General features: G+C 38.3%; 1 protein-coding gene across 1 annotated transcript in view; it reads left to right on the forward strand.

Moving 5' to 3' along the window:
- Positions 1-17763, forward strand: part of P2RY8 (P2Y receptor family member 8) — a 27858-nt gene extending 10095 nt beyond the window's left edge. Inside the window, exon 2 of the mRNA XM_026035357.1 lies at positions 16530-17763. Within this exon, the coding sequence (XP_025891142.1) occupies positions 16595-17668 (1074 nt within the window). The 5' untranslated portion in view covers positions 16530-16594 and the 3' untranslated portion in view covers positions 17669-17763. The remainder of the gene's footprint in view (positions 1-16529) is intronic.
- Positions 17764-25099: the final 7336 nt, after the last annotated feature.

A 25099-nucleotide genomic window follows, 5' to 3' on the forward strand; every position in this document is an offset into this window, starting at 1 on the left:
AGAAAGAAAGAAAGAAAGAAAGAAAGAAAGAAAGAAAGAAAGAAAGAAAGAAAGAAAGAAAGAAAGAAAGAAAGAAAGAAAGAAAGAAAGAAAGACCCTAATTTTAGGTTCTTTTGTTGTTTATACACTCTGTTTAAAATGTTATGACTTTCTTTTTTATCTTTTTGAGTACTTAAAAGCAAATGCTTTTTCAACCGCTATTTCCTCATTTCTCCTCCCTTCCTCTTAACTCTTTAACACACCATCTCTAAGGTACCTTTGCTTTTCTCCTTTGTCAGAAGTCTAAACATAAGTTAACACATACACTATCCCATCTAACCAGGAGTCTGAAAAACGCAATTTTGAGCTAGCTTTTAACAAGAAAAGCAAGAAGGAGCTGGGGAGACCATAGCAGCTGAGTAAGAGTGGAGTTTAGTTAGGCTTTTACCATAGAACACCTCACTTTGTTCACATTCACCCTCCTGATAGCGTCTTATTTTTTATAAGCCTATATCACTTATTGCATCAGAAGTATTGGGATTGCTTGCATACGACTCTAAAAATGACCTGATCATCTGTACTTTCCTCTAACCCTGTCCTTATAGTTATACCCTCACATATCCACTGAATCAGACATACTGACAGTGACAGGATGCCACAAAAGATAGCTCMGGTCTTGTGCTGGAGTGAGGAGGTGCATATAATCTACTCCTTGTATGTCCTGTGAAACTAGTTCTGATAAAAAACATTGAGCTGGTCTTGCAGGCCAATCTGCCCTGCACCATAACTCAGTGTGCCCAATTTTTGCTTTTACTGAAATTCTTTTCTCTGACCTACAAAGAGGGAAATCTGCTTTTTAGAAATCTCCCCATGTAGACRCCCCTCTTAACTGTAGTAAGCATTGAATAGGATCTGTATATTGTCCTTCTTCCACTTTGAGCTGGGAAGTAGAGGAGGGGAAGGTTAAATACCTCAGATAGAGAGACAGAGCGCCTAGGTCCACAATCATGCTTACCTCTACCCCTATGAGCGGAGGTTCATGAGCCTCCACTAAATACAGGGACCGGGGAAATGACCTTAAATGACCAGGGAGAAGAGGCATGTCCTTGCAATAGGGAACATCTATACTTCACTCATGTCTTTCAAGAGGAAAAGAAACAGGAGTGCTAGGCAAGGTGACCTGGAGTGAATGCACTGTACCCACCTGCCAGACTCACCCTTTTCCACGTCCAAACTGCCCTCATTGAGAGAATGCTACAAAAAAATGAAGAGTTGGAGAGAACTTTTCTTTAGTAAACTTCAGTAAAAAAAAAAAAAGTAACTTTTCTTTAGTAAATATCTTTCCTAGCATGCTTGTTGTGCCAGCAAAGCATGTCTGGCAATGAGTAAGCTGAAATATCTGTAGATGTACCATAATCTGTGTGGACTGGCTAGGTGCTTGAGTAGCATTACACTATGGAATAACTGCCTGTAGAGAGAAAAGCCACTGGGACAGCAAGCACATTTAGTTGACTACTATTCAAGCTTACAATACATGAYGTAGGCAAACTATCCCAAGTGGGACTGATTTGTAATGAAGAAGTGCTCGCCCACAGATCATTTAGCTGTACAAGCTGTCAAGATTTTTCTTTAAAAGAGGCACAATTTCAAAAGGCAGAGCGAGAAAAATGWAAATCTATGGTTTGCATTAAATGTCCAAGAGACAGGTCTCTGAGGGTTCCTCTGCCCGATCTACTTGTCATTCATCCCAACATCAGTAAGGGAGAGAATATTTCTTCACAGATTTAACTCTCAACATCTGGCCTTACTGTTAGTATTAAAAAAAAAAAAATTAGGAGTTTAAATACCTTGTTGTCTTTGTAAGTGTTGGAAGTGTTAAAATTCAAAATTGAAATCTTCCACTGCTCAGCTTTCACTAAGGGTTCTCAGTATCAAAAATACAAAGCTCAATCACTAGGCGCTCAGAATCACTTATTTCCTAATGCCTAGCTCAYGCTGAAGTGTTGCAACAATACATAGCTGTGGACTGCAGATAGACGATTCCTTGAACTGTATCATTTTGAGTACCTAATGGGTCATAAATAGTCAAAGTATTTATTGGAGACTTTCTGGAGTAGCCCTGCAAGGATTACAGCCAAGAGAAAGGTGACAATGTTGATGGGGATTTAGAGAACTGTCTTTGCATATGGGAGTTCATAGAATCACAGATGCCAACTAAGCGTATTTTTTCCCCTAATCTGATTAGAGCCAGTCATTATCTTAAAAACGCATTAACCACCATGCTAAAGGTATTTTTCTATAACTTATCTTTATTCTTGTGGTTGAATTTGTTCCTGTTCAGCCTGTTGCACTCTGAACTTTGGAAGTGCCCTTTGCATTTCAGAACATCCTTTCATATAGATGGATTGCTACTTTGCTTACTCTTCTCATAGTGCTTGGGTTCTTGTGCTGCTGTATCATGGTTGCCTGGTCAAAGCATTGTGGCTACTCCTTCACTGGCAGTTTGGGCAACAGAAGGCAAGCTTTCATCTTTTGCTTCTATGGAAGGGTACCTTGAAAGCAGTCAGGAATACTGTAAGGACTGTTGAAAGACTCAGAGATGTCTAATTATTGAAAGCTTTGGCCAAAACCAGTGTCTTTCCAAAATATTGTTTGAACGCGTAAGATTGCTATGATGCTTAAAGAAACAAATAAAAGAAGCAGTAACTATAAGACAACCAACCTCCCCCTAGTCATTTAAGCTAACTAGTTAACTAACTAGTTTTTACTCTTTGCTTCTGTGAAATTATGAACYTGAGTATAGTAAACAAGAATGAAACAAAAATTAACCGCGAACACATAAGTCTTGAAGATGTTATTAATTCATTTATGATTAAAACATGAAAAGCAATGGCAAGGAGTTGGCATGTGATGTGACCTAAAAATAACAGACTAGTATAAACACATGTGCAGCCTAAAAAGTACTCTGTCTTGTGATTTGTGTGACAATTTCAAAATATTTCCTGTTGTGATTGTATAGTATAGCTTTAAAAATAAAAAGCATAGATTTTAGCTAGTGAATTTTTCTTATCTTTCAATTAACTATGACAAAAAAAAAAAAAAAAAAGAGAGAGCAGGTAAGCAAAACTAAATAACAAATTTAAAACTTTTTTTTGTGTGTGTGTAGGATCCTCTGTTACTATGTAGCAGAATGTTCTGAAAAATATGTTTGCTGCAAAAGCAAGTAGCATGCAGCTTATAAAGAATCTTAGAAGTTGCATCTGTAGAAGCGTTGTGGGAGTGGATGAAGTTTTGAGCTGAGGAAACCGCTTTTGATTTTTTATTTTTATTTCTTTAAAGCATTTCAGAGAATTGAAAGAGGAACCTGCACTAAGCAGCAGTCCTAACTTGTACTTTCCCCTCATCATGTGATGAAAAGTCTTTTATCACTGCACTCTTATCTTTGGTATCTGAGATGTTAGAGCCCTGTGGCTTTGTCTCACCTACATGGCTGCATGGATGGTACTAGAAAGGCTGTAAAAATTATTTTTCCATTCCAAGCTCTTTTATGAATATTTAATGCATTAACCCTCATCTTCAAGAAAAAGAAAATATTTGTTATAAAGCTTAAGCCTCTGCTTTCTTTTTCTTTCTCTCTCTCTCCTTGTATATTTTTGTCTAGAAGAGTGTGGAAGAAGCAAAGCAAGAGATAAAGGCACATACAGAAAAAAAAAAAAAAAGATACTAAAGCTGTTGTCCTGAAATATGAATTATTCTTATGCTTTTATCAAAAGCTCTTCCTGGGGTTGTCAGAGTGAAAAAAGATTTGGGCTTATTTCCTACAGTTTGTTCAGCAAACCACATGAAAGCCGTATCGCACATTCAGAGACTCGTTGACTGCACCGTGGCAGGGGACCCTCTCCAGCCCTGTTGGGCCCTGTTGGGCCTCTCCTGGCCCAGATTTGATGCCATGTGGAGCCTCGTGYTTGGCACCACACGCAGCAACGTGCTCATGCAGAAAGCATGGCCGGGTCGGGTTGTTCAAGCAGGCCTGTGGTGGCTGCAGGCTTTGATAACCTGAGCAGCAAACCCCAAAAGAGCCTTCGCCTCCCTGAACTTCCCACAAGGTGGTATCAGCCATGGATCCCCAAATGGAGTTGGGAACTACAGAGCAGCAAAAATAAACTACTTCCATTATTCTCAGAAACAGAAACAAGAATATAGTCTGTGCAGATCTTCCTGAACACAGGCCCAGCGCACAGGAGGGTGGGCTGTGTTCTCGAAGGCACTGCCGTGCCTCTGCTCCCGCAAAGCTGAGGCGCTCCTGGGGTTTACAGAGGCGAGATGGTTGCTGTGAGGGTTGCAACTGCATCTCTGCCACTGCCACTGCCAAAGCCACAGGTGCCTGACTAGCAGAGAAGATCTGAGAGCCAATTCTCCTTTGTGACCTGCAGCACTACAGGAGAATGAAAAAAAAAGGAACCAAAACTTTTCATTAGGGAAGCCCTCACGAGAGCCCAAGTTTCAAAGTTACACTCTTCTGCAAAGTATCATTTCCCATCATTTTTTTGCATGTGTTTTGCATGCTTTTGGAGCCTAGAGACCTATGTGCTTGGGTTACTTCTATGTCAAAAAACAAATCACCTCCAAAGGAAGTTTTTGATCAGTACAACATGACCTGTTAAATGCTTAGAGCACTCTGGGGGCAGTTTCGTTTTGGGCTAATTAATTTTCCTGTAGTTCCCAGGCAGGTCCAGGGTGGACTGAGGATGCGGACTATCAGAGTTTCCTTTGGGGTTGCCTCAGGACATAACTCTGTGGCACTGTGGCAAAGACCCAGTCTCACCAGAAGGCTCCACTCTCCACTAGACATTGCCACTTCCCAGCTCTACCTACCTCAATGATCCAGAACAACCCTTGGGACAGCCTGGTGGTGTTTATCTTTCAATGGAGCCCTTGCAGGGATCCAGGAAAAAAGACCAAGCAGAAGCTAAGCTTCCTGAAAAACCCCATTTTGATATATCCACAAAATGTGGCATAGACACAAAATATGTCGCACTCCACATATTGACATAGTTTATTATTTTTTATTAAACAGCTGGGGAATTTTACATGCAGTAGCCTATAGGCCAACGCACCTGGGTACCTGGCTCCTGATGAGGAAGCAGGAGCCTCACCAAGTGCTCCCGCCCCAGGGGCAGCTCAGATTAGGCTCCGCCACCTCCTTGGAGGTTCCCCACCAGCAGCCCCCTTGCTGAGCACACAGAAGTGCTGCCTGGCTCCCCTGCTGTCGCTGAGCAGCAGGACACTTCAGCCAGGCAGTACAGCACCCAGGCTGGGGCCCTCTTGCTTTTCAGAGACCAAGAGCTCCTTCTTTTGTTGTGAGAAGCTTTCCTTCAGTACCTTAACAAGTTACATCCATAAGTAGTCGTTCCTGGTGCCTGAACACTTAGAATTTGCATTACATTTGGCCAATTTATTCAGGAGTTCATTCTTTTTGCTATTACCATATAGTTATATTTTTTGCTCTTTTTGACAAAAAAAAATGAGCAGCCATTTTTCCTGTCTGTTTCCTGCACATCATTGCTACTATTACTGTCCTTGTTATGTGAATGATAATACATTCCTGAAGTCATATTCTTCCTATTTAGGTATTTCAATCCATAGAAATTCTCTATTATTTATTAACATAACTGAATTGTTTGTTGGATGTGACTCAAAGCTTCCTGTAACAGAGCAGTACACATCCTCCAGTGATATGGCTTATTATTTTGTCATTCCTATGTCAGTGCTTGCCCTAGAACTACATTTTCCAGCTGGATACCTTCTTTCATCCACCTTCCTGGGTGTCTAAATTGTGTGAGTTTCCCAACCTAAAACTAGGGCAATCAGCCTCCCTATTTGCATACTTTTTCATATTTTTACATATTTGTAGAGGCGGAAGTACTTGAGCCATATTTCCACGTATCCTATTAGTTTCACAGTTCTCATCTCCAACAGGCAGTTCCCACTCGCAGGAGGCTTTTCTCCTACCTTCTTCTGTCAGCAGATCTCCAAATTGTCTGCTACACAGTCATAGTCTGCTAGTCTGTGATAGGATTGCTTGTTTATGTTTTCTGTGCAGCTTTCTTCAGCATACAACTCCCTCCAATTTCTACATTCATTCTAATATATCAGTGGGTTTTAGTAAGGCTGAAGGAGTTTATTTTCCTTCCTCCTTTTAAACTATTTAGTAGTCGAGGTGAAGGGAAGGTGTTCTTTTCCCATATCTGAGTGCAGTCACATTCCTCTCTGTCCTGTAGACCTAGCTGCAGATTTTATGATACTTTAGGGCTCTTTTCTCACTCAGGCAAAAACATATAGAGAGAAGTCATATATTTTACTTGAGGTTAGACACCAGACTCAACCAGATCTCAGTGAAACCTCAATGGTTTGGTGCACGAAAGGAGATGTGAAATTGAGGGCAAATAATTAGCTSTCACAGTGGATGGCATCTCACTGAAGACTGAGTCATCTCAGACGTGTATGGTTAGGTTTGAAGTCACCTAAACCTCGCATTTAAAATTTTATTTTATCAAAAAAAAAAATTAAAAGTGCTATAATCTCTAGTCTTGGGAGTACCCTAAGCACATTTTAAAACTGATGTGGTTCTGCATTTTTGTCCTTGTCACTCTGCATTCCACACTCTTAGAATACTTTTCCATGTGGCTGAATTTTTGGCCTTACCTTAAAAACAAATACTCTTTAAGACTGGCTGAGCTCTGGAGTCCACATTTTTTATGACAGTGTTTTGGGCCTACTGAAACTCGAACATTAAAATTAAGTCTAATTACTTTTGCTTTAGGTCTTCAAATTGCTGTACTACAGGATTTCTATCCTTGCATTTAAAGATTTTGCCTACCAAACACTAGTAACAGAATAGCTGAGATTTCAATGTAGTACTGAAAAAAAATTAAAACCAAAAGAACACTTTAAATTGTCACTATATTCTGAAACAGGGATGATCATGATAATATTTTATGAGCTGGATAAATGCAAGCACTGACGAGTTCTCCTGATGGCTGCACACCTCTCCTGGGCTCCATCCAGCATCAGGTCACGCTAAGGCTGCTCTCACCTCATTGTGGCCTGCGCTATTGGCATATGGCATACGGCATATTTAGAAATGCCCATGGTGTTTATTGACCACAAGCAGGAAAGTGCCCAAATGACAAAGCAGTGCGTAAGATGATAGTGTATCAGCTATGGTGCAGTATGTACTACAGCAATGTCGGCCTCTTCCCACATGACAACCTTGGGCTGCTTCACTAAATTTCATCCCAGGGGGACAAGCATGCTCACATCTCTGTAAAAATGAAATCAAATACACAAACCAATTTCACAGAGCAGCTGATGCACTGTCAATTCATACTTTCAGTTATGTTGCAAGAATGTGTTTGCTTGCCCATACCCTGTAACAAAAATAGTAGACCATATCTGAGTGTAATAGATGAGATTGTGACATGTGGATTGTGTTTGTTTGCTATTGGAATACATAGAAATATTTAGCTCTAACTTCATAGAAGTTAAAATTGCTGAGGTCATAAAAAATTATTGTTAAGGCACATATTTTTGTTTCACAAATCAATAAACAACACCCTTTAAAGCATAGCAGTTTCATCTTTGCTAATTTTTTCAAAATGCAAATCATTCCAGCAGTGATTTATACAACAACTATGATCTGGAAATTTCAGGTCATTTCAGTTTTTATTCAGGGCATTTGTTTTTATTCTCATTACTAGGACTAGGAATAGAAAGAAGTCAGGAGAGTYGATAAGCAGCTGTTGTGAGGTATTGCCTGCTGATAAAAGCAAAGAACATCTCCCCCTCAACAAACTGRGGATTTAAGATGAAGACTAAAGCCTGACGTTGCTTGCAGTTCATTTCAGCTGAGAAGACCTGAACTCTGACCATCTCTCTCACCTGCATTCGAGGACTTTCAGAAGAAAGAAACCATAGCAGATGTGGTTTCAAAGCGCTATTCCTGTTGTGTCTTTTTATATTAGAGAGATAACCAAGCAACTACAAAGAACCTGAGTTGCAAAGAGCAAGAGTAGGAGGAGCTTTTGTTAAAAATCTTTTTATTTTTTTCACATTTCATAACGCCAGCTTCTCCTATGATAATAGCCACAACTCCAACTTGCATCAAACTGCCAAACTGAAGAAAAATCAGGGAAAATGTGCTAAATGGCAAATAAGGTGAAAAAATATTCTACTATGTGTCTSTTTTGTATTTGTGTACACACGTAACTTTTTAGAGCTAGCTCACACCATCTATCTGCTCATGTATTTAGCTATTTCTAAGATCGTATTACCCGTCTACTGTGCACTCGGGAACATTTTTCAGCATTTTTCAGCATTTTTCACTTGTATGTGAAGTTACATGTGTGAAATTACAGCAAGCAAAYGCTGGCTTGTGCCAGCCGCAAGCAGTGCAGCTGCAGTTACTGCTATTCARTACAAGCCATAAGCTCCACAGAGCAGTCAGGTCTCAGCTTTCTTTGGCTGCATGAACAGAGCGAGTTGCGTGAGGGTGAGCTGGCTTTTACCGAACAAAAACCCGACTAGCAAAGAGCGCGGAGCTGCAGGGTGCACACCGCTGCCTTGGGCCGTGGCAGGAGGTACACCACTATAAAACCTGCAAGGCTGGTCTTGAGATAAACGAATGCTGATCACGCCATCTGGGCACCACAGTGGGATAACCTGTTTTCTGGCAGAGGTTCCAGTGAAAGGAATACACACAATCAATCTCAGTCCCAACCAGATGACAGATCTTCCTACAACCTGCCCTTTTTTTGCATCAAAGCCATTCAGCACAGCCAAGCCCAGCTTGTTATGAAGCAAGTCTTATTCATTCTGTTCATTCGCCTCTCCTAGGAGCAGCATGCTTTCAGCGAACCCAGTATGAGAGAACCCTGCCAAGTGTACCCACTCCTACAGAGCACCTGCTCCCGTGCATCCTTCAGCCCAGACCACGCTTCTTCTAGTCCAGATGTGAGAATGCCAGGGGAATGTCCAGTGTTCACCAACAGAATATCACAGAAGCTATCTGGTGAGAAGATAGACCAAGAGGTCTTATAGGTGAGCTGTCAGTAAAGGTTAAATGATACATGCTAAAAAAGCAGAGGAATGCATCCAACAGAAAGCAAAACAACTTAGTTTTTTTTTTTTTCCTGAGTCCCAGGTGTGATATTTTTGCTGCACAAACAGTACAAGCTCACTACAAACACAGTACAAGTACAACATAACGTAAAACCGATCGCAGCTTTTGTAGCTAAAGCCCCAGTAAGTGTTCATTGGATAAAATTAAGCATTAGGTCCTCTTTTTTACTACTCACTTTCACATGGAAGCAGATGACATTTAAAAATGACAGCTGAGTGATCGAAGTGTAAAAGGAGAAAATAATGTTTAGGGATCTAATTCRGATTTCAACAGAATCCAGTTGATTTTAAGATTTCTGGAAAGCAGGATCTGAATCAATAAGATGTTTAAAATGGGCTGGRTTTAACTTCAAACACCTGCCTGTAACAGGTTCTGAAGATCTGCCCACTATACTTAGTGGAATTCAGATTTTCCAGCTCACTCTAAGGTGGGCACTTCTATTGATCAAGATGTAAATCCCAAAGCAACAGATAAGACCAGGCAAAAAAAGTGCCAACTACGCCCATATCCTGCTACTTGATCTTACTGCTCTGAAAAGATACTTGCATAAGCACACAGATCTTACTTAACAAAATACACAGTAGTACAATCTATATTTATATCACCAGTTGTCCAGACTGGGGCTTTTGGGATGTGCTTCTGTGCTATTTTACCAAAATGATCTTTCATCTCTGAGATAGTAGAAGATTTTATATATATTGAGCTCCACTACAAGAAGCACAGCCATGATCTTTGATTCATCAATAACAACACTGGTTCCAATTACTTGTCACAATACATTACATTAAAATTARATATATACTATATTCTCTTCTGAAAATATTTCCGATGTATCATGTCAAATATCTTCTCAGCTACATCTGCAAAACTTGATTGACTCCCCTACTTATGGAGTCCTTGAGATGTTAAATTGATCAACAGCTACAGACTGTCACATACTTAATGCAGATGCAAGAGAAAGTAATGTGTGAGGCTTTTTTTTTTGTTTATCTCAAAAGATAATCTTGAAAAACATGCATGTAGTTCTACCTTGTTTCCTTTGTGGACTGAATAGAAAAGAAAATATTTTAGAAGAGTTTCACAGAAGAGATACAARAAGATATGAAGTATAGATCTCATATATAGAGAGATATATGAATATATATGACATTTATATGAAATATGTTGTAAAAGGGCAGTCATACCATACAGATTCAAAATAAGACCATAAAGTTTTCTGAAAGCTGAAGGATTCCTGTTTAAAATTTGTCATATTCCCTGCCACAGACACCTTGGTCAACAGAAAAATAGTTCTTTTCCTGGCCTTTGAGATCAGAAGGGAAATGATCAACGATGCCTTTTCCTCTGACTTTCACAAGAGCTATGTGAGGCAATTACTTGTATTAGGAAATAAATGCAAACAGGAAGTCTGCTAATCCYGGGCATAGATAAGATTTAAAATTGAAAAGGATATCAGTTCATATATCTAAACTTAGGTTTGATTTAGCACTTTTGTGGTCAAAGTTCTGTAAAACCATTTTGCCATAACTCAGTATTGATTAATAGTAGTTTAGGAGCAAGCCCTCTTAGTAGGGCCCTTGGACCAGGATAGCAAGCACATATAYAGTATGGTCTAACGCAATCAAGGTTCTCTGACAGACGTCAGCAATTTTTTAGTAACTGTGTGCATGCATGCTGTTCTTCCATGATAAGTGTAAGACCATGCCATTTCACCAAGGGGCAAGTTATCTTCTATTTTTGGAAAATAAGAGCATGCTCATAGACAGTGATCGTGGAGGAATGTGAAGTTAGATATTAGCTTACCCTGGAGGAATGAATTTTTGGGCTGCTACACTGAATTCTTAAAAGGTATTGCCTTAGTTTTGCTAAATCCTTTATAAATATCAAGCTTAAAAAAAAAAAAAAAACAGACTTAAACAATCCATATATGTAGGAAAGACCATTCTTACTGAAACTTGGACCAGCTGAAAAGAATCAGCCAAGGTAGGTCTATGACTGAGGTTTCAACTGACCTCAGATTTAACCTACACAATTTATAAAAGCTGACTACATTGCGCACACATGAAGAAAATTGCTTTACTTGGTAGTGTAACTGTCCTCTTGGCAATTCTTAAAGTCATAGTATCGAGCTTAAATTCAGCTTCAGTACTGGTCCATGGCCTTAGTATTTGTATAAACCTAACTACTGCAAACACAGACTTTTTAAAGTTCACGTTGACTAGATTATTGACACAGATTATTTTGGCAGAGTTTATGCAAACTCCATCTAAATTAAGAGGAATTGTTAATGTCAGCACAGAATCCTAACTTTGTTAACTCCCAGCTAACTGAGGTGGAAGTTTAAACGGAATAAAATTCAATCATGAAAAAAACTGTACAGTCCAGGTCAAACACAGGAAATGTAAATGTAACTACTTGCAGCTAATTCTGCTATTTTGCTAGCTCTGATGAGTTAGTACAGTATTTCCTTGTGATGTTTCTTTGCCTCCCACTTGTATGGTTAGATTTCATGCTTAGCAAGACTCTTCTGGTTCACTCTTCTAAGCTGCTGACTTACGCTCTTTCAAGCTTTACAAGAAGTATTTTTTTCTCTTTTGAATATGATTGTTTTCATCTGGATGGATATAGGTGAGGAGCTCAGCAGTTGCTTACTACATTTTCTCATTGAAACAAAGAAAAAAATAACACAGCTATTTTTACTTCTTAATGTGAAATCCTTGTGGATAGAAGACACTTTTGTTTTACTTTGCCCTAGGTACTTGAGGTCAACCCTATAACCACCGTAGGGGTTACTTTGACTAGGCAGGCTAAGGTGGAATTCCCTTGTTTCTCTCTGCAAGATATAATAATTATAATGTCATCCTTTCATTGTAAAAACGTGTTGTGAAGGCATACATGCTTTTCCTAGGTACTTTATTGAAATAATCTGCTTATTGAAATAATCATGAAAAGTAAGAAAAAAAAGAAAGTCAATACAAAGCTCCTTAGAAAATTTAGGTTCAGATCTTAACTGAGCGAATGAATGAAGCAAAAATACGGTTTGCAGAGATGCAGAGATGTAAATCTACAAGTTAAAACTTGCAAGAAAGGCTTAYAATGAGCATGAAAAAAACTCATCTGCTAAAAATCTTTGGCTTCTTTCACTAAAGTCCATTGTCATTTTAAGGACACATCCACACTCTTTAGTTTTCCACACTTTTCCAGAAGTGCTTCTTTGAATCAAATCAATGATTTTTCAGGAACAGTAATTGCAATATGTTATAAAAGAGCACTTTTTCTKACTGTTCCTCATGTGAAAACCCCCTGGTTTATCTAAATATCAAAGTGTCACTCTTCTTGCAACTCAAAATACCATCTCTTTGTCTTCCTAAAACCTCCTGCTCACCATCTATGAAGAAAAATAAGTGCCTCTGTTTTCTGCACTCATCTAGTATTCTCTTTTCTTGCTAGCAATTCAAAGAGTCCATGAGGAGTGGAATTACCAACAGTAATCGTTCTCTTTCAATTTTTACTCAGTTTTTCTACATTTAGATTGTAAAAAATCTTGTTTAATTATGTGTGAACATAATCCTTTAATTCTCATTATAACCTTGTAACAGTCATGAATAGAGGTCAAAAAAAATCAGCAAATATTTGCCAAAAATGCATTCTCTTGATAAAATGCAAACTACTTTTTTTTTCAATTTTTTGTTTGTTTTGATTAAACTGTTACTATGATTTCATAGTGCTTACAGTAAATGTTGTATTTTCATTTTACTTCATTCTAAATCTATTTCATTCTGAGTTAGCAATTGAGTTCAGAATTTCAGTTTCCTTTTCCTGTAATCTGAAAAATTCTGTCCCACATTCTTCAAGTGGAATGCTGTCTCACTAAAAGTGTAAAAATAACATTGAACACACTACTGCTTTGACACAGAGTGAATMAAAAATGATGAAATAGAATGGGTTTTCACAGTATTTCTGCTGCATGGTATGTTTCATATTTTTTTTTCCATAGCAATCACAAAACAAATCGCAATTTTTTTAATAAAAGGCTAATTCTGACTTTCCATCAGTTCACAGGCTTTTCAGTCATTTGCATAGGTGCACTTAACATTTATAAGAGGAAYACAATACATATGGGAGAGAAAAAAAACCCATCAGTTTATTTAGTGCTTTCATAAAAATAAACACATCTCTCTTGTTACTCTTCCATGAGAAATACCACAGAGTCCTCTTCTGATTTTTAACCATTTGATTTTGAGTGAGCCTTTTACCGTGTTATTTGCCATCTTTTGTCAGATGAAGAGAGAGAAACCACTATTCCTGTCCCCAGAGGCAAGAGACAACCGTCACCTTCACTTACAGCCACAGCTCAGAAGAAAACTTAGGGTTATTGATATTCCATGTGAGCTTTCTGTATATAGTGCCATGAGCAAGTATGAAGAGGAACAAGAAAATCCTCCCTAGGTTTAATGAAGTTTTTCCAGAGGYTTCGAGTGCTCTCGGTGTCTCATATGAAGCTACACCCATGCTCTCAATATTTCAGATTAAGGCAAGCAGAAGAGATTAACATTCCTCTTTCTATGTTTGAAGATTGATGTAGCTGGAATTAGGACRTTTTCTTAATCATATTTTTTATTTGAAAAATCATTATTGAGTTATTACAGCCAATTTTTGCATGTGTTTGTCTGGCTCTCTCCAGAATAAAATCAAAACCATACCTTTCTAACAGGAATGTTTATGTAATGGAATCTGTGTTTTTACAGATTATATATATGAAATATATATATTTATATATCAGTGTTGATGCTTTTAAATTCTCCCAAGTCAAACTGCCTCCTGCAGTGAATCCATTCAGACTTTGCTGATTTGTACTGTATCGGAAGGCTGCATTTGCAAGAAAGAGACATTTAAAATATATGAGGAATCTAATTCTAATCCCTATAAGCATTACTTTCTCACTTGATTTATGACATTTTCAAGTTAAACCGCAAATGACAGAAAGAGACTGTGGTTGCTGTGGACAGAAGGACATAAATTTACCCTGAACGAGATGGAAATGTAAATACAGCATTAAGTAGGCCAAAACAGGCACAGTAACGGGAGAGTAAACACTTCCCTTGCAAAAGACACTAGTGAAATGCCATTTCTTTTTCCCTCTTTGTGATGGAGATCTTCCCTTACAGAAAACCACATCCTACGGCACCTACACTCTCTGGCGTGATCCTGTAGTTGCCTAACCACAAAGTCCAGGGCCTTATGACCCTTCTTCAAGAGGCAATTGTGTTTTACTGGCAGCACTGCTCTGTATGTGCACAACATTTGCCGTTCGCTAAGCTGCTATTCCTGGTGCTACTTCACCATATTTCATCATCTATGAGTTYCAGTATTTACGTGATTTCTTTAAAATCCCCTCAGCAACACGTGCCCTCAGAAAACCTAAGAGTAGAAGCTGCTCTCAGAAAACGCCCTCATGACTGGCAYTAAAACAAACGCCTGTGTAATCCGTAGCTTTATCAAAGGAAGATTTCTGTGATGGATGTAATCAGAATTTTCACCTATTTTCCCACCTCACAAATACATAATTTTTAGAGGACGTCTAAGGGTGAGAGATCTCAGTTGCTGAGAGTAAAGATTCTTTTCTTAAAAAGGCTTTTTGGTAGAGATCAGTAAACACTTTGATATGAATAAAACTTTCCTGTTTTTCTCCTTTGAGGGGTTCAGAGTTTTCAGGCAGAAAGAAGTGTCATTTGAGAAGATTATGTGAGGCAGTAAAGAGATCATAAATAGATGTTTACTATAGTAAGTTATAGAGAGAAGAAATAGATTATATTAATTATTTTTCAAGAGTCTTGTGTGTGTGGTACCTTCTCAAGTTCCTCCAAAAATTCAAAAGCTGTTTTCCTTTTTTTTCCAACACCTCAGCCAAAAACTCGTGAAAGGTCAGAAACATTAGTTAACACCAGTGTTAACACCATCTTGCTGCTGTAGCAGTGTTTTTTCTGCATATGCAGCCAAACTGCATATGCAATTTGTCTTTAGAGCTGAGTACCTACACTGCACTATAGTCTGTGGTGGAACGCACATTGGGAATATTTTTTTATTATTATTTTTGTGAAAAGGCTGTCATTTTTTTTGGTAATAGCTTCTGTGAAAATAACAGTTTAGATTAAACTATGCAGATGATCAGGGTTTGTACCGACTTTCTGATCCTCTTCTATTTAATAGTATAGATATACCCAGAGATATCAGCTGATTTGGCCTTAGCCTTTACACCTATTCAGGCATTTATTCCTAGCAGTCATAGAACTTATCGCTGATCTATCTGCTTTTCTCATCATTGATTGACTTTTATGACTCTCTACTTTTTTTTTTTTTTTTAATTGCATTCCTGTACTTACAATTTAATGAAAATATGTATGCTTGCATGTAGCATGATGAGGTATGGGTTCCTATTTGCAGCTCTTAGATATATTAGTATGAAAAAAATAAGCTAAAACTGGAAGCTATTTTGTCTGCCAAGGAAGATCTTCAGTATAGAAAGAATGAGGACATGGTTTTGCTTTGCAAACTGCAAAACTGAAACTCCTTTTTTTCAGAATTGGAGGCAAACAGAGAATTTTCCAAGAACTGACACCTTGGAGAACGCAAACCCTATAGCTTTTCTTATTGTCAGAAAATGACATGTTACTTGTTTATCCTGGTCCCTTCAGTCTGTAAACTTGTCTGAGCTACTCCTATCTGCCCTTAATTCTTGATTATATATGCTTTTTTTTTTTTCTTACACTCTGTTTATAACATGAATATGCTTAAAATAATTGCTTGCATGTTCTCTTTTCCCATTTAAGCTTTCCAGGTCTTATTTGAAACAGATCACTSTTTGCTGGATTAAAAAAAAATCAAACAAACAAACAAAAAACGAGCAACTGAAGAGAGAAATCTCATGATCTCAAGAGCAGAGAGCATATAGGATGGACTTAACTCATGGGGATCATCCAGCATAGCGTTCCCATGTCAGACATTGAATTCATTTCAGACTTTTGAAGGCTATRTGATTTTTTTTGTTGCAATAACATAACAGTAAAGGTGTGACAATATATGTTATGCAGAAAGAATCAGAAAGCTATTCAACAACAAAAAGGTATTTCATATTTGCATTTAGCTGTTCAAACCTAGGAAGAAGAAGTGATGCTGGCAAAACACTAACACCATTTAGAGGGAGAGGCCAGTTTTCTGGAGATACTTTTGATAAACCCATTTTATTCAAAGATGAAATGTGGCTTCTTATGTACTTATGGCTTTTAAAAAAGTTAATTAATAGAAGAAACGTAATCTTACTTTCTGTTCTGACATATTGCTTCTCTCTCTCTCACCCTTTGTCTTCTAGGTTTCTAAGCCAAGTGCTCATGATATGACCCAGCTAGTTTACAGGGCATAAACAGCCTTGTGAATATGGTTAAAAACATGACCCAGCTGGACAATGAAACACTGGCAATGCTCCAGAATAAAGCTATCTCCATCACCCTCCCAGTGGTGTATACATTCGTGGCTATCATCAGTATTCCTGGCAACTTGTTTTCCCTGTGGGTGCTCTTCTGGCATATCAAACCCAAAACACCTTCTGTTATCTTCATGATCAACCTGAGCATCACAGATCTCATGCTGGCCAGCTGCTTTCCCTTCCAGATTATCTATCACACCCAAAGAAATCACTGGACCTTTGGCAAGACTCTCTGCAGCCTTGTGACTGTGATGTTCTACTCCAACATGTATTCTTCAATACTGACCATGACTTGTATCAGCATYGAGCGGTACATGGGGGTGGTATATCCCATGAAGTTAATAAAGTGGAGAAGGAAAAGGTATGCCTTGGCYGCCTGCCTGGGAATGTGGCTTCTCTTGCTCTTAGCTCTCTATCCACTAGAAAGCACAGATCTGACCTATGAAGTGAAAGAACTGGGGATTGTAACCTGTTTTGATGTCCTTAAATGGGATATGCTTCCCAGCTTTGCAGCCTGGGTAGCCTTTCTCCTTACGTTATTTGTCATGCTCTTTCTGATCCCTTTCATCGTAACAGTGGTGTGTTATATTGCCACCATTCGGAAGCTTATTCAGACATCTAGCAGATATGGTAACAAGCAGAAGACTAGATCCATATATCTGGCAGTGATAGTCCTTCTAGTATTCATCACCTGCTTTGCCCCCAATAACTTTATCCTACTTGTGCATATGATCAGCCGCTTATTTTATGGCAAGAGTTTGTACCCCGCCTACAAGTTCACATTGTGCCTCAGCTGCCTGAACAATTGTATTGATCCCTTCATTTACTACTTTGCATCCAAAGAATTTTACCATAAATTCATGCAAGTGTTTCGTTCCAAGACCCTGCTCAGTGACAGCTTGGAAAACAGAAGGGAAAGCTTATTCTCTGGCAGGACCATGTCAGCCAGGTCTATGTCAAGTGGACCTATGGATGGGTTAGAGGGAGTAAAAGTCTACTTGCAAAGGCAGGAAAGTGTTTTTTAGAGTTAGACTTCRCTGACAGAAAGGCACCTGTGAGTTCCCTGAGAAGAGAAATGAGATATTTCTTTCTGAATGGCTACTTTCAAAACAACTTGCTCCACTGACAGAAGTTTAGCTATACTCAAAAACGAGTATCTCACATGTTACTTTATTAAGCTACTGCTTTCTGGGAAGAAATGGAAGAATAAAATGAATTAAGCCTATTCAAGGAGCCAATGAAGCAAAACCAATATTGACCCATACTAGTCAGCCTGGAATGAATTCCACTGCATGAAATCAAAGGATAAGTGTAGAAGAAAAAGTACTTTCAGGTTCTCTGATTTTGGTGATTAGCCAATGGTTTTGGATTCTCACAGAATGTGAAATATTACTGTATATGAACTGAAGCATAAACTGAAGGGGGGGTTAGGAGAGGGGAGTTATTTTGCTAATTAATGTAGTATTGTTTTGATGTATTGCTTTCTCCTGCGTTTTATTTTTATAAAAGATTGAAAAAAAAATTTTGTCATTTTACTGTTTATGCATTATGTACAGCCACTGTGAATTCACCACAACACTCACCCAGTATCTGCACAAGACCACATTAACCTTTGAAAAGGTTAAGTTGACTTACAATATTTATTTCCATTTTGTATAGCAAAATATCTTRTAAGTAAAATAAAAGCTAAAACTAACAGTGTCTGAGATCACCTCAGCCGCTGAGCATATTATAATTTCTTGAAGTTATTAATTTCTCAGGAAAGTGGAGAGTGGTTGGTTTAAGAAAACAGTTTTCTCACAGTGATCTACTACAGTAATAATGCTGCTGCTGCTGCTGGTTTATGATTGTCATCAACAAATCATTTTCATCAGTTCTCCATAGAGTCATGCTCTTCTTTTTTATCACCTCAGCAATTGCCTGTGTACTTTGAAAGACATCAGCTACAAATATGAAGGCATGGTGACTGAGAACATTATTTTTTCCTGCAATATTTACAGTTTTACTTTTGGTTCTTTGAGAGTGAAGAGCCAAAACCACCTGAGAGGTCCAGACAAGTTTCTCCTCACAAGCAGTACAAAACTATTCCATATCCCTTTGCTATGTTGTGACTTCATTTAACTCTGAGTAGGAAGCTCTCTTTAACACCACATAGAAGCTCTCTTTAACATCACACACACACTGCACTGAGCAGTGGCTGCAAGTTACAGTGATTTTTGAATATAGTAGTTTCTGTGTCTGAATAAAAGGCATCAGGCCAAGGCTGCTAGAATTTATGTCTTTTTTCTTTTTATATGATATGATTAAAATGCAATTTTCCACCACTAATCAAGGTGTGATTTGCTCTGTACTTTGACTTTGTTGCCACCCCAAATTTTACCACTGCTTTTGCTCTAGTAGTTAAATAACTACAAAATGGACTGTGAAATATTTGTGTTCTACCTCTATCGAAGTATCACTAGTTCTCGGAGCAGTAGACCTAGTGATACCTTTCAAAAGTCATGTGAAGTGTTTTGTGTCATTTCACAGTGTTAGTTGTAAGTGTTATGTGTATTTTCCATCTGCAAGGCCAACCTCAGCAACAATAGCCAATTCAAACCTTCCCATCAACTTACTGTATGGAAGCTGCCCTCATTAGCTGCCTGGGTGTCAGTTGTGTGCATGTGTTGAGATGGGTTTGCAACTCTAAATCACCTTCTGCATTCTGAAAGAGAAGAGTCTGCTGAAGTTGTCCCTGGGGCTCAGGTCAATTCCTCTGTCAAGTCCAGCTTATGCTCCAAAACATCTGCTTGTGAGCTGTGCTTCTGGGCAGGAAACATGAGCAGAGGGCTCGAGGAGGAAGAGCCCATAACTTTGAAGGTGAAGATGCGAGATAAAATGTAACATTTACGTCTTAGCTAAGCTCAAGGAYGGAGGAGGAGGTAAAAAGAGAGTGGACAATTTCACCTTTTTAAAGCAAAATTTTAAAATGTTAAAATGTTTTAAAAATGATGCTTTTTCTGCTTCTTTCTTGTCTAAGGCCAGCTCATCTATCTCATTCTCTTTGAACATGTCATTTATAGTTACCTGCTATAGCACAGGTATCTAAAACATTATCTAAATCTGAGGAGTTTGAATATGATCCTTCATTTACCTGCACTGTCTGAAAATATTCACAAACTAGATTCCTTCTAACCTGTTCCACATCTGTAGGACAGAAACTCAGGTTACTCATGTTTTGGAAACCTTCCTATGAATTCAGTAGTGCATGGTTCACCCTGCTGTTCAAGTCCTTTTAATCTTCCTCTTTCACAGAATTCCAAATTTCTCACTGTCAAAATGGATTTCAGTATTTTACTGTGGCAGAATTTTGTTTTAGAGGATATAGTAAAATACATATATATGTATTTATACAAGCGTACAAATACCTGTWTAATGAAACAGTCATTTGTCCTGATCTAATGCTGATTTTCACTCTGATATATTTTGAATCTACTCCTGAACCTTTTAGTGCCTCTTGAAACATGCTGAAATGTGCCTCAACTATAACTAACATCTAATGAAGCTGCAAGAGCAGAAAATCTGCTCTTTTGAAAATACTGAATAGCAACTTTTGCAGGACAAAAAAAAAAAAAAAAAAAAAAAATGGACGGTTACAAATGACTAAAAATGTTTTTCTCTCCAACCACACAACACTTCTTAGCACTCCTCCCCTCTTCAGATGCTGCCTAAAAGGGCCTAGGAAGGATGCCTCTCTCAGGTATTTCTTCATGTCATCTCACTAATCAGCACCTAATTAGCTCTTATTAAGCAAAAAGCCCAGGCTAGTCACTGGAACTGCTCCCAGAGTGAAGAAGATAGAAATGATCCTAGTGAGATCGGTCTTTTGAGGTTAACAGCATATAGTGTGAATCTTCTTTTTTCTTCTTCTTAAGAGAACAGAAGAAGAAATAAGAAGAAATTATTTTCACAAGTATTGCACCGTACTGTTCATCGGCACTGGAAACCTGCCTTTGTGGGATACCATAAGGTGACAAGACTTCTGCATTCCTTATATTGTGAGTGTGTGTTCATATAGGCATATACAGATAAATGTGTATACCACTTGAGCAGTTATCAGGAAGTCTGTGCCTRTATCACCTTCACTTTGGGAAATGTGCTTATGCTTTTACTTGTTTGCCTGTACTGAAGATATGAATGTATGGGTTTCTGTTTTTCAATTTTTTTAAGTTTTTTATTTTTTTTTATTTTTTAAACAATTTAATCTCTATGAATGTGCTTATATGTCTTTGCATATAATAATATAATAATACAAAAATAAAAAGGACCTGATTTAAGWTTGCTTCCTTTGTTTTTATCTGCAATACATGAGTTACCTCACAACTTAGACTTGCATTAGGAATATAAGTTATGGAATAAAACAAATCTGCTTGCCATTACTAACATAATTTAGGGTTTCTTTTCCTAACTTTTTTTTTATATGGCAGAAATTAGTACTTGCATACCCATTTTACACACCCAAATCTGAGAAGCAGGCTAAAAAGCAGTAATGTAAGAATGAAATGTCAGCCAGCTTTTTGCCCAATAGGTGCACTGAAGATGTTTTCTCTTAATTTCAATTTTATGTTTCACAGCGAAATATAAGTYCTTTAAGTTCTTAATACTTGTGGATCTTGGTGGTTTTTAATCTCATTTTACCACATATGTTAAATACATATTGTTAACTACATCTAATACAAAACAGCTTTAGAGCAAGTGGTCAGAAATAGATGCAGTCTCAAATCCTAGAAAATGCTTAAGAACAAAACAGTGCACTGAAGCATGTATTCACATGGCATAGTCCAGAGAACCTAGCTGTACTCTTACTTACACTTAAAAATACACTAAAAAAAAAAAAAAAAAGTGAACAGCCAGCAATAAACATATGGAGGAGGACATTTCTACCTTTAAACTAACTTACAGGCTCTCTATTTCTTTTTTTTTCTAACTAAGAAGGAGGAAGCTCATTTAGTGCTGGATTAATGATTTAAATCAACCAAACAATTTCAAACAGCTGAGCAAGCTGAATCACTTTGCTAATCTAGCAAAAAAATCAACAGTTTCCTCTCCAAGGGGGAAAAAAATCTGATAGATTAGAGAGATGAAGCTGTTCACCRTATAACCAAGCAAGTCACAGAGCAGTTGCAATGAAGGGAGTAACCTGCATACCTACCTGCTACAAGGTGTGTAAAATATGAATATTTGAGGGAAAAATGTATATGGGAAAGTGTAATGCACATGGAGAAAACCAGTCATAGTTTCACATATGACATGATAGACTCTGCAATGACCACTAGCTATCTCTAAGTCTCATAATATGTAGTTTCAAGCACTAGCTCAGCAGCAGGAAGAAGGTAAATATTAAAGATTAATAGGAATCAGAGAAACAGGAGAAAAACAAACCACACACACTACAGTGCCTGTCAGGGAGCAGAAGGAGTGGGGATGTTCCATASGAAAGACAAGCCAGCGGCTGAGGGTGTCTCCAGCCCAGTGTTCCCATCCCTAGGGAGCAAACTCTCAGCACCCTAGCAGGAAGGGTCAGGTACAGGTTCGGTTGACCATTGGATAAGCCAAGCTGATGACATAGCTCTAAAACCAACACAGAAAGTCCAGCCAGCTAAGGTGAACAGCAGCAAATAGGTCTACATATAGATCAGAAAAGGAATAAGGGCTCAAGTCTGCACTTAAATGGAGTCCCTTGCCCAATGGTCAGTGGATGTTGGTGGGAGTCCCAGGTGAGACTGGTCAGGTCTATTTATGCCTATGAGTAGCTCAGGGTCCTGACAATGTCATGGTAGGAATTTGTGGTTCCCTCACACCTTATTTTGAATAGTTTGGTCCTTTCCTCTCATAGAGGATCTGTAAGAACTTGAAAAGGTCCAGACAAAGGAGTATGCAGGTATGAAACTGAAGGTTTGTAAGTTGAATAGTTTAGGACTTATCAACTTGGAGTTGATATAAGGTAGGTGGGAAAAAGGTCTACAAAATCCTGAGATGTATGGAGAAGACAAATAGGGATGAGTTTCACTGGTTTTCACYGTGCAAAAAATGGGGAGTAACATATTACAGTAATGGGCTCCAGATTCAAAACCATCATGTGATTGCTTTGATCTCAGCCTTTCTAAGCTACCCAAATGTGGCCAGTATTTGAGGGAGAACAGAGTAAATTAGGCAGCCCCTTGACCTGCCTGACTCTATCACTTATAGCATCTCCTGACAGGCTTGCCAGAAACATCCTGGAGCAGCATCTAGCTGTGAGCCTGGCCCCCTCCACACCACTTCCTGTGGGAGCTGTAGCTACTGTCTTTGGGGAGTCTACCCTAGAGCCAAGAAGGGGGCTGAGAGTGTCCCAGTGTGGGGCCTGAGCTTGCTCCTTAGCCCTCTTTTGTTTAACACTCTATTCAGGCAATGATGAATGGTGAAATCCCCCTTTCAACTAACACCTTGTTTTGACTTAAAGCTTAACATTATTTCTAATACTTTTTTTCTCTCTCTTTTTCTTTTTTTCTTCACTTGCCTCTCTCAAAGTGTTACTGGTGTTACTGGAGCTGACAAACAGCAGGTCTTGTTGCCCTCTCATGGCAGTGACATTCACAATTGCTGGCTAACTCAACTTGTCGTAAAACAGCCTAGTCTCTTCTTAAAAGTGGACATAGCTGTGACAGTTCAAGAGTATGACTCTTGATACTCTGTTAGTATCTTGTCTGTGTAAAATCCATTGGGAGAGTTTTGTTGGCAAAGTTTTCAGATGTAGCTAAAGCTTCATCTCTTTAAGTGTCTCAAATGAAAATTCCAATATTTAATGAATTTTGCAAGTTAGTTGGGATATAAGCCTTGGTTATTGAAATCATCAATCAAATCTGTCCAGAACAAAAGAGGAATTTTCTACTGCAATAAATTTTGTACTACCTCTTCTCATTTATGCTGTAGTCTGTAGACTTAAATGTTACTGAGAGCAGAAATTGACCTGTACTATTCATTTTAATATATTTGTATGTACTCCATGCATTCTGTTCTGTTGCCAAACCCATAATTATAGAGGATGAGAGTAATGTGCTCCTAAGCTATACACCTTAGAAGATTAACAAAGGTGAGAGGACAACAAAACTCAGGGAGGTATAAACAGGTTCAAGACAGAGATGGGAGAAGGGCTGAAGGAGTAATTTCTGTGGCAGCTGGAGGGAGAAATAGMGTATGTGAGAGTTGGGAAAAATAACCAGAAAAATATTCTCTGCAGGAGTGACTCTTCAATTAAATAAGGTCTGTAAATAGTTTTCTTCACAAACTGACAGTTTCATTTTAGGAATATGGAGACTCTTCAGTGCAAAAGGAGGAGACAGCAGCACATCTCCAGATGCCTGCTGTAAGAAAAAGAATGTGATTAACAGGCAAACAAACCAGTACCTAGATACAGAGAAAATATAGGAACTCCTATTTCTGGAAATGTATGCTTACTAAGCACAAAGCATGAAACTTATCTGATAAAAAGTTAATATCAAGTGTTGTTTTAGGTGTCTTGATGTTTGGTAGCAATTCATGTCGATTGCCCCATCCATTTCTCAAAGCTACATGACAGCTGCTTTGGCTTCTGATTGCATTCAGGAGCTGATACACCCCATATATCTCCAAATTACCATGGATCCATACCACAACAGCAACATTTCTATCCAAGACTTGTTTTTTTCTGACTTTTGACAGTTGTCTTCTAATCCTGCTGTCTTCTTTCATGAAACAGGAGCTTGTTCACCTGATGGAAAGCCCTGCTGGCTCATGACCTAGAAAACTCCTGCTGACCTCAGCAAATGCTGTAGTAGGTCTTTCTCACCTTCCCAACCCATTGGACTTCAGTAAACAAGTGCAAATATGTCATTTAAATGACTGGAGTCTTCTTTCTATCACCTGTCTACAGAGAGCCTGCATCACCTTCTTAGTTAGAAATCTCCCTGTCCTCAGTCTGTGAGGTTCAATGGCTTTTTTTTTCTTCAAAACTGTTCAGCAATGAGACTCTGATGATTCTGTTTCCCCAGTTCCTGCATGATTGTCCACAGATGAACATTTTTCCTTTCCATATTTCAGGTGCTTTCCATAGTACATGTAGAATGTATCAGTATCCCTGCACTCTCATGTTATTCTAAGTAATGTAAACCACTTGGAGTACTTTTAATATGACAATACATTTGAGCTTTTGTAACAAGGCAAACACTCATAGATAATGCTGCTAAAACTAAGACTTCAAAGAAGTATAAAAATACACAGCAGACATTTTTTTTCTTTAATGGCTGAGAAGACATAAGACAAAACAATGTCTATAACAATATTTGCTGTAAGTTTTGGTATAATATACTTTAATCATATTTGATAAAAGCATTTGAGTGGCAATGTGGAATTGTCACGTAAAAACCTAACTGTTCCTACAATCATGAAAATTTGTTGGA

The sequence above is a fragment of the Nothoprocta perdicaria genome, unplaced genomic scaffold, assembly GCF_003342845.1.
Source record: "Nothoprocta perdicaria isolate Ctin4 unplaced genomic scaffold, notPer1 scaffold_159, whole genome shotgun sequence".
NCBI classification, from domain to species: domain Eukaryota; kingdom Metazoa; phylum Chordata; class Aves; order Tinamiformes; family Tinamidae; genus Nothoprocta; species Nothoprocta perdicaria.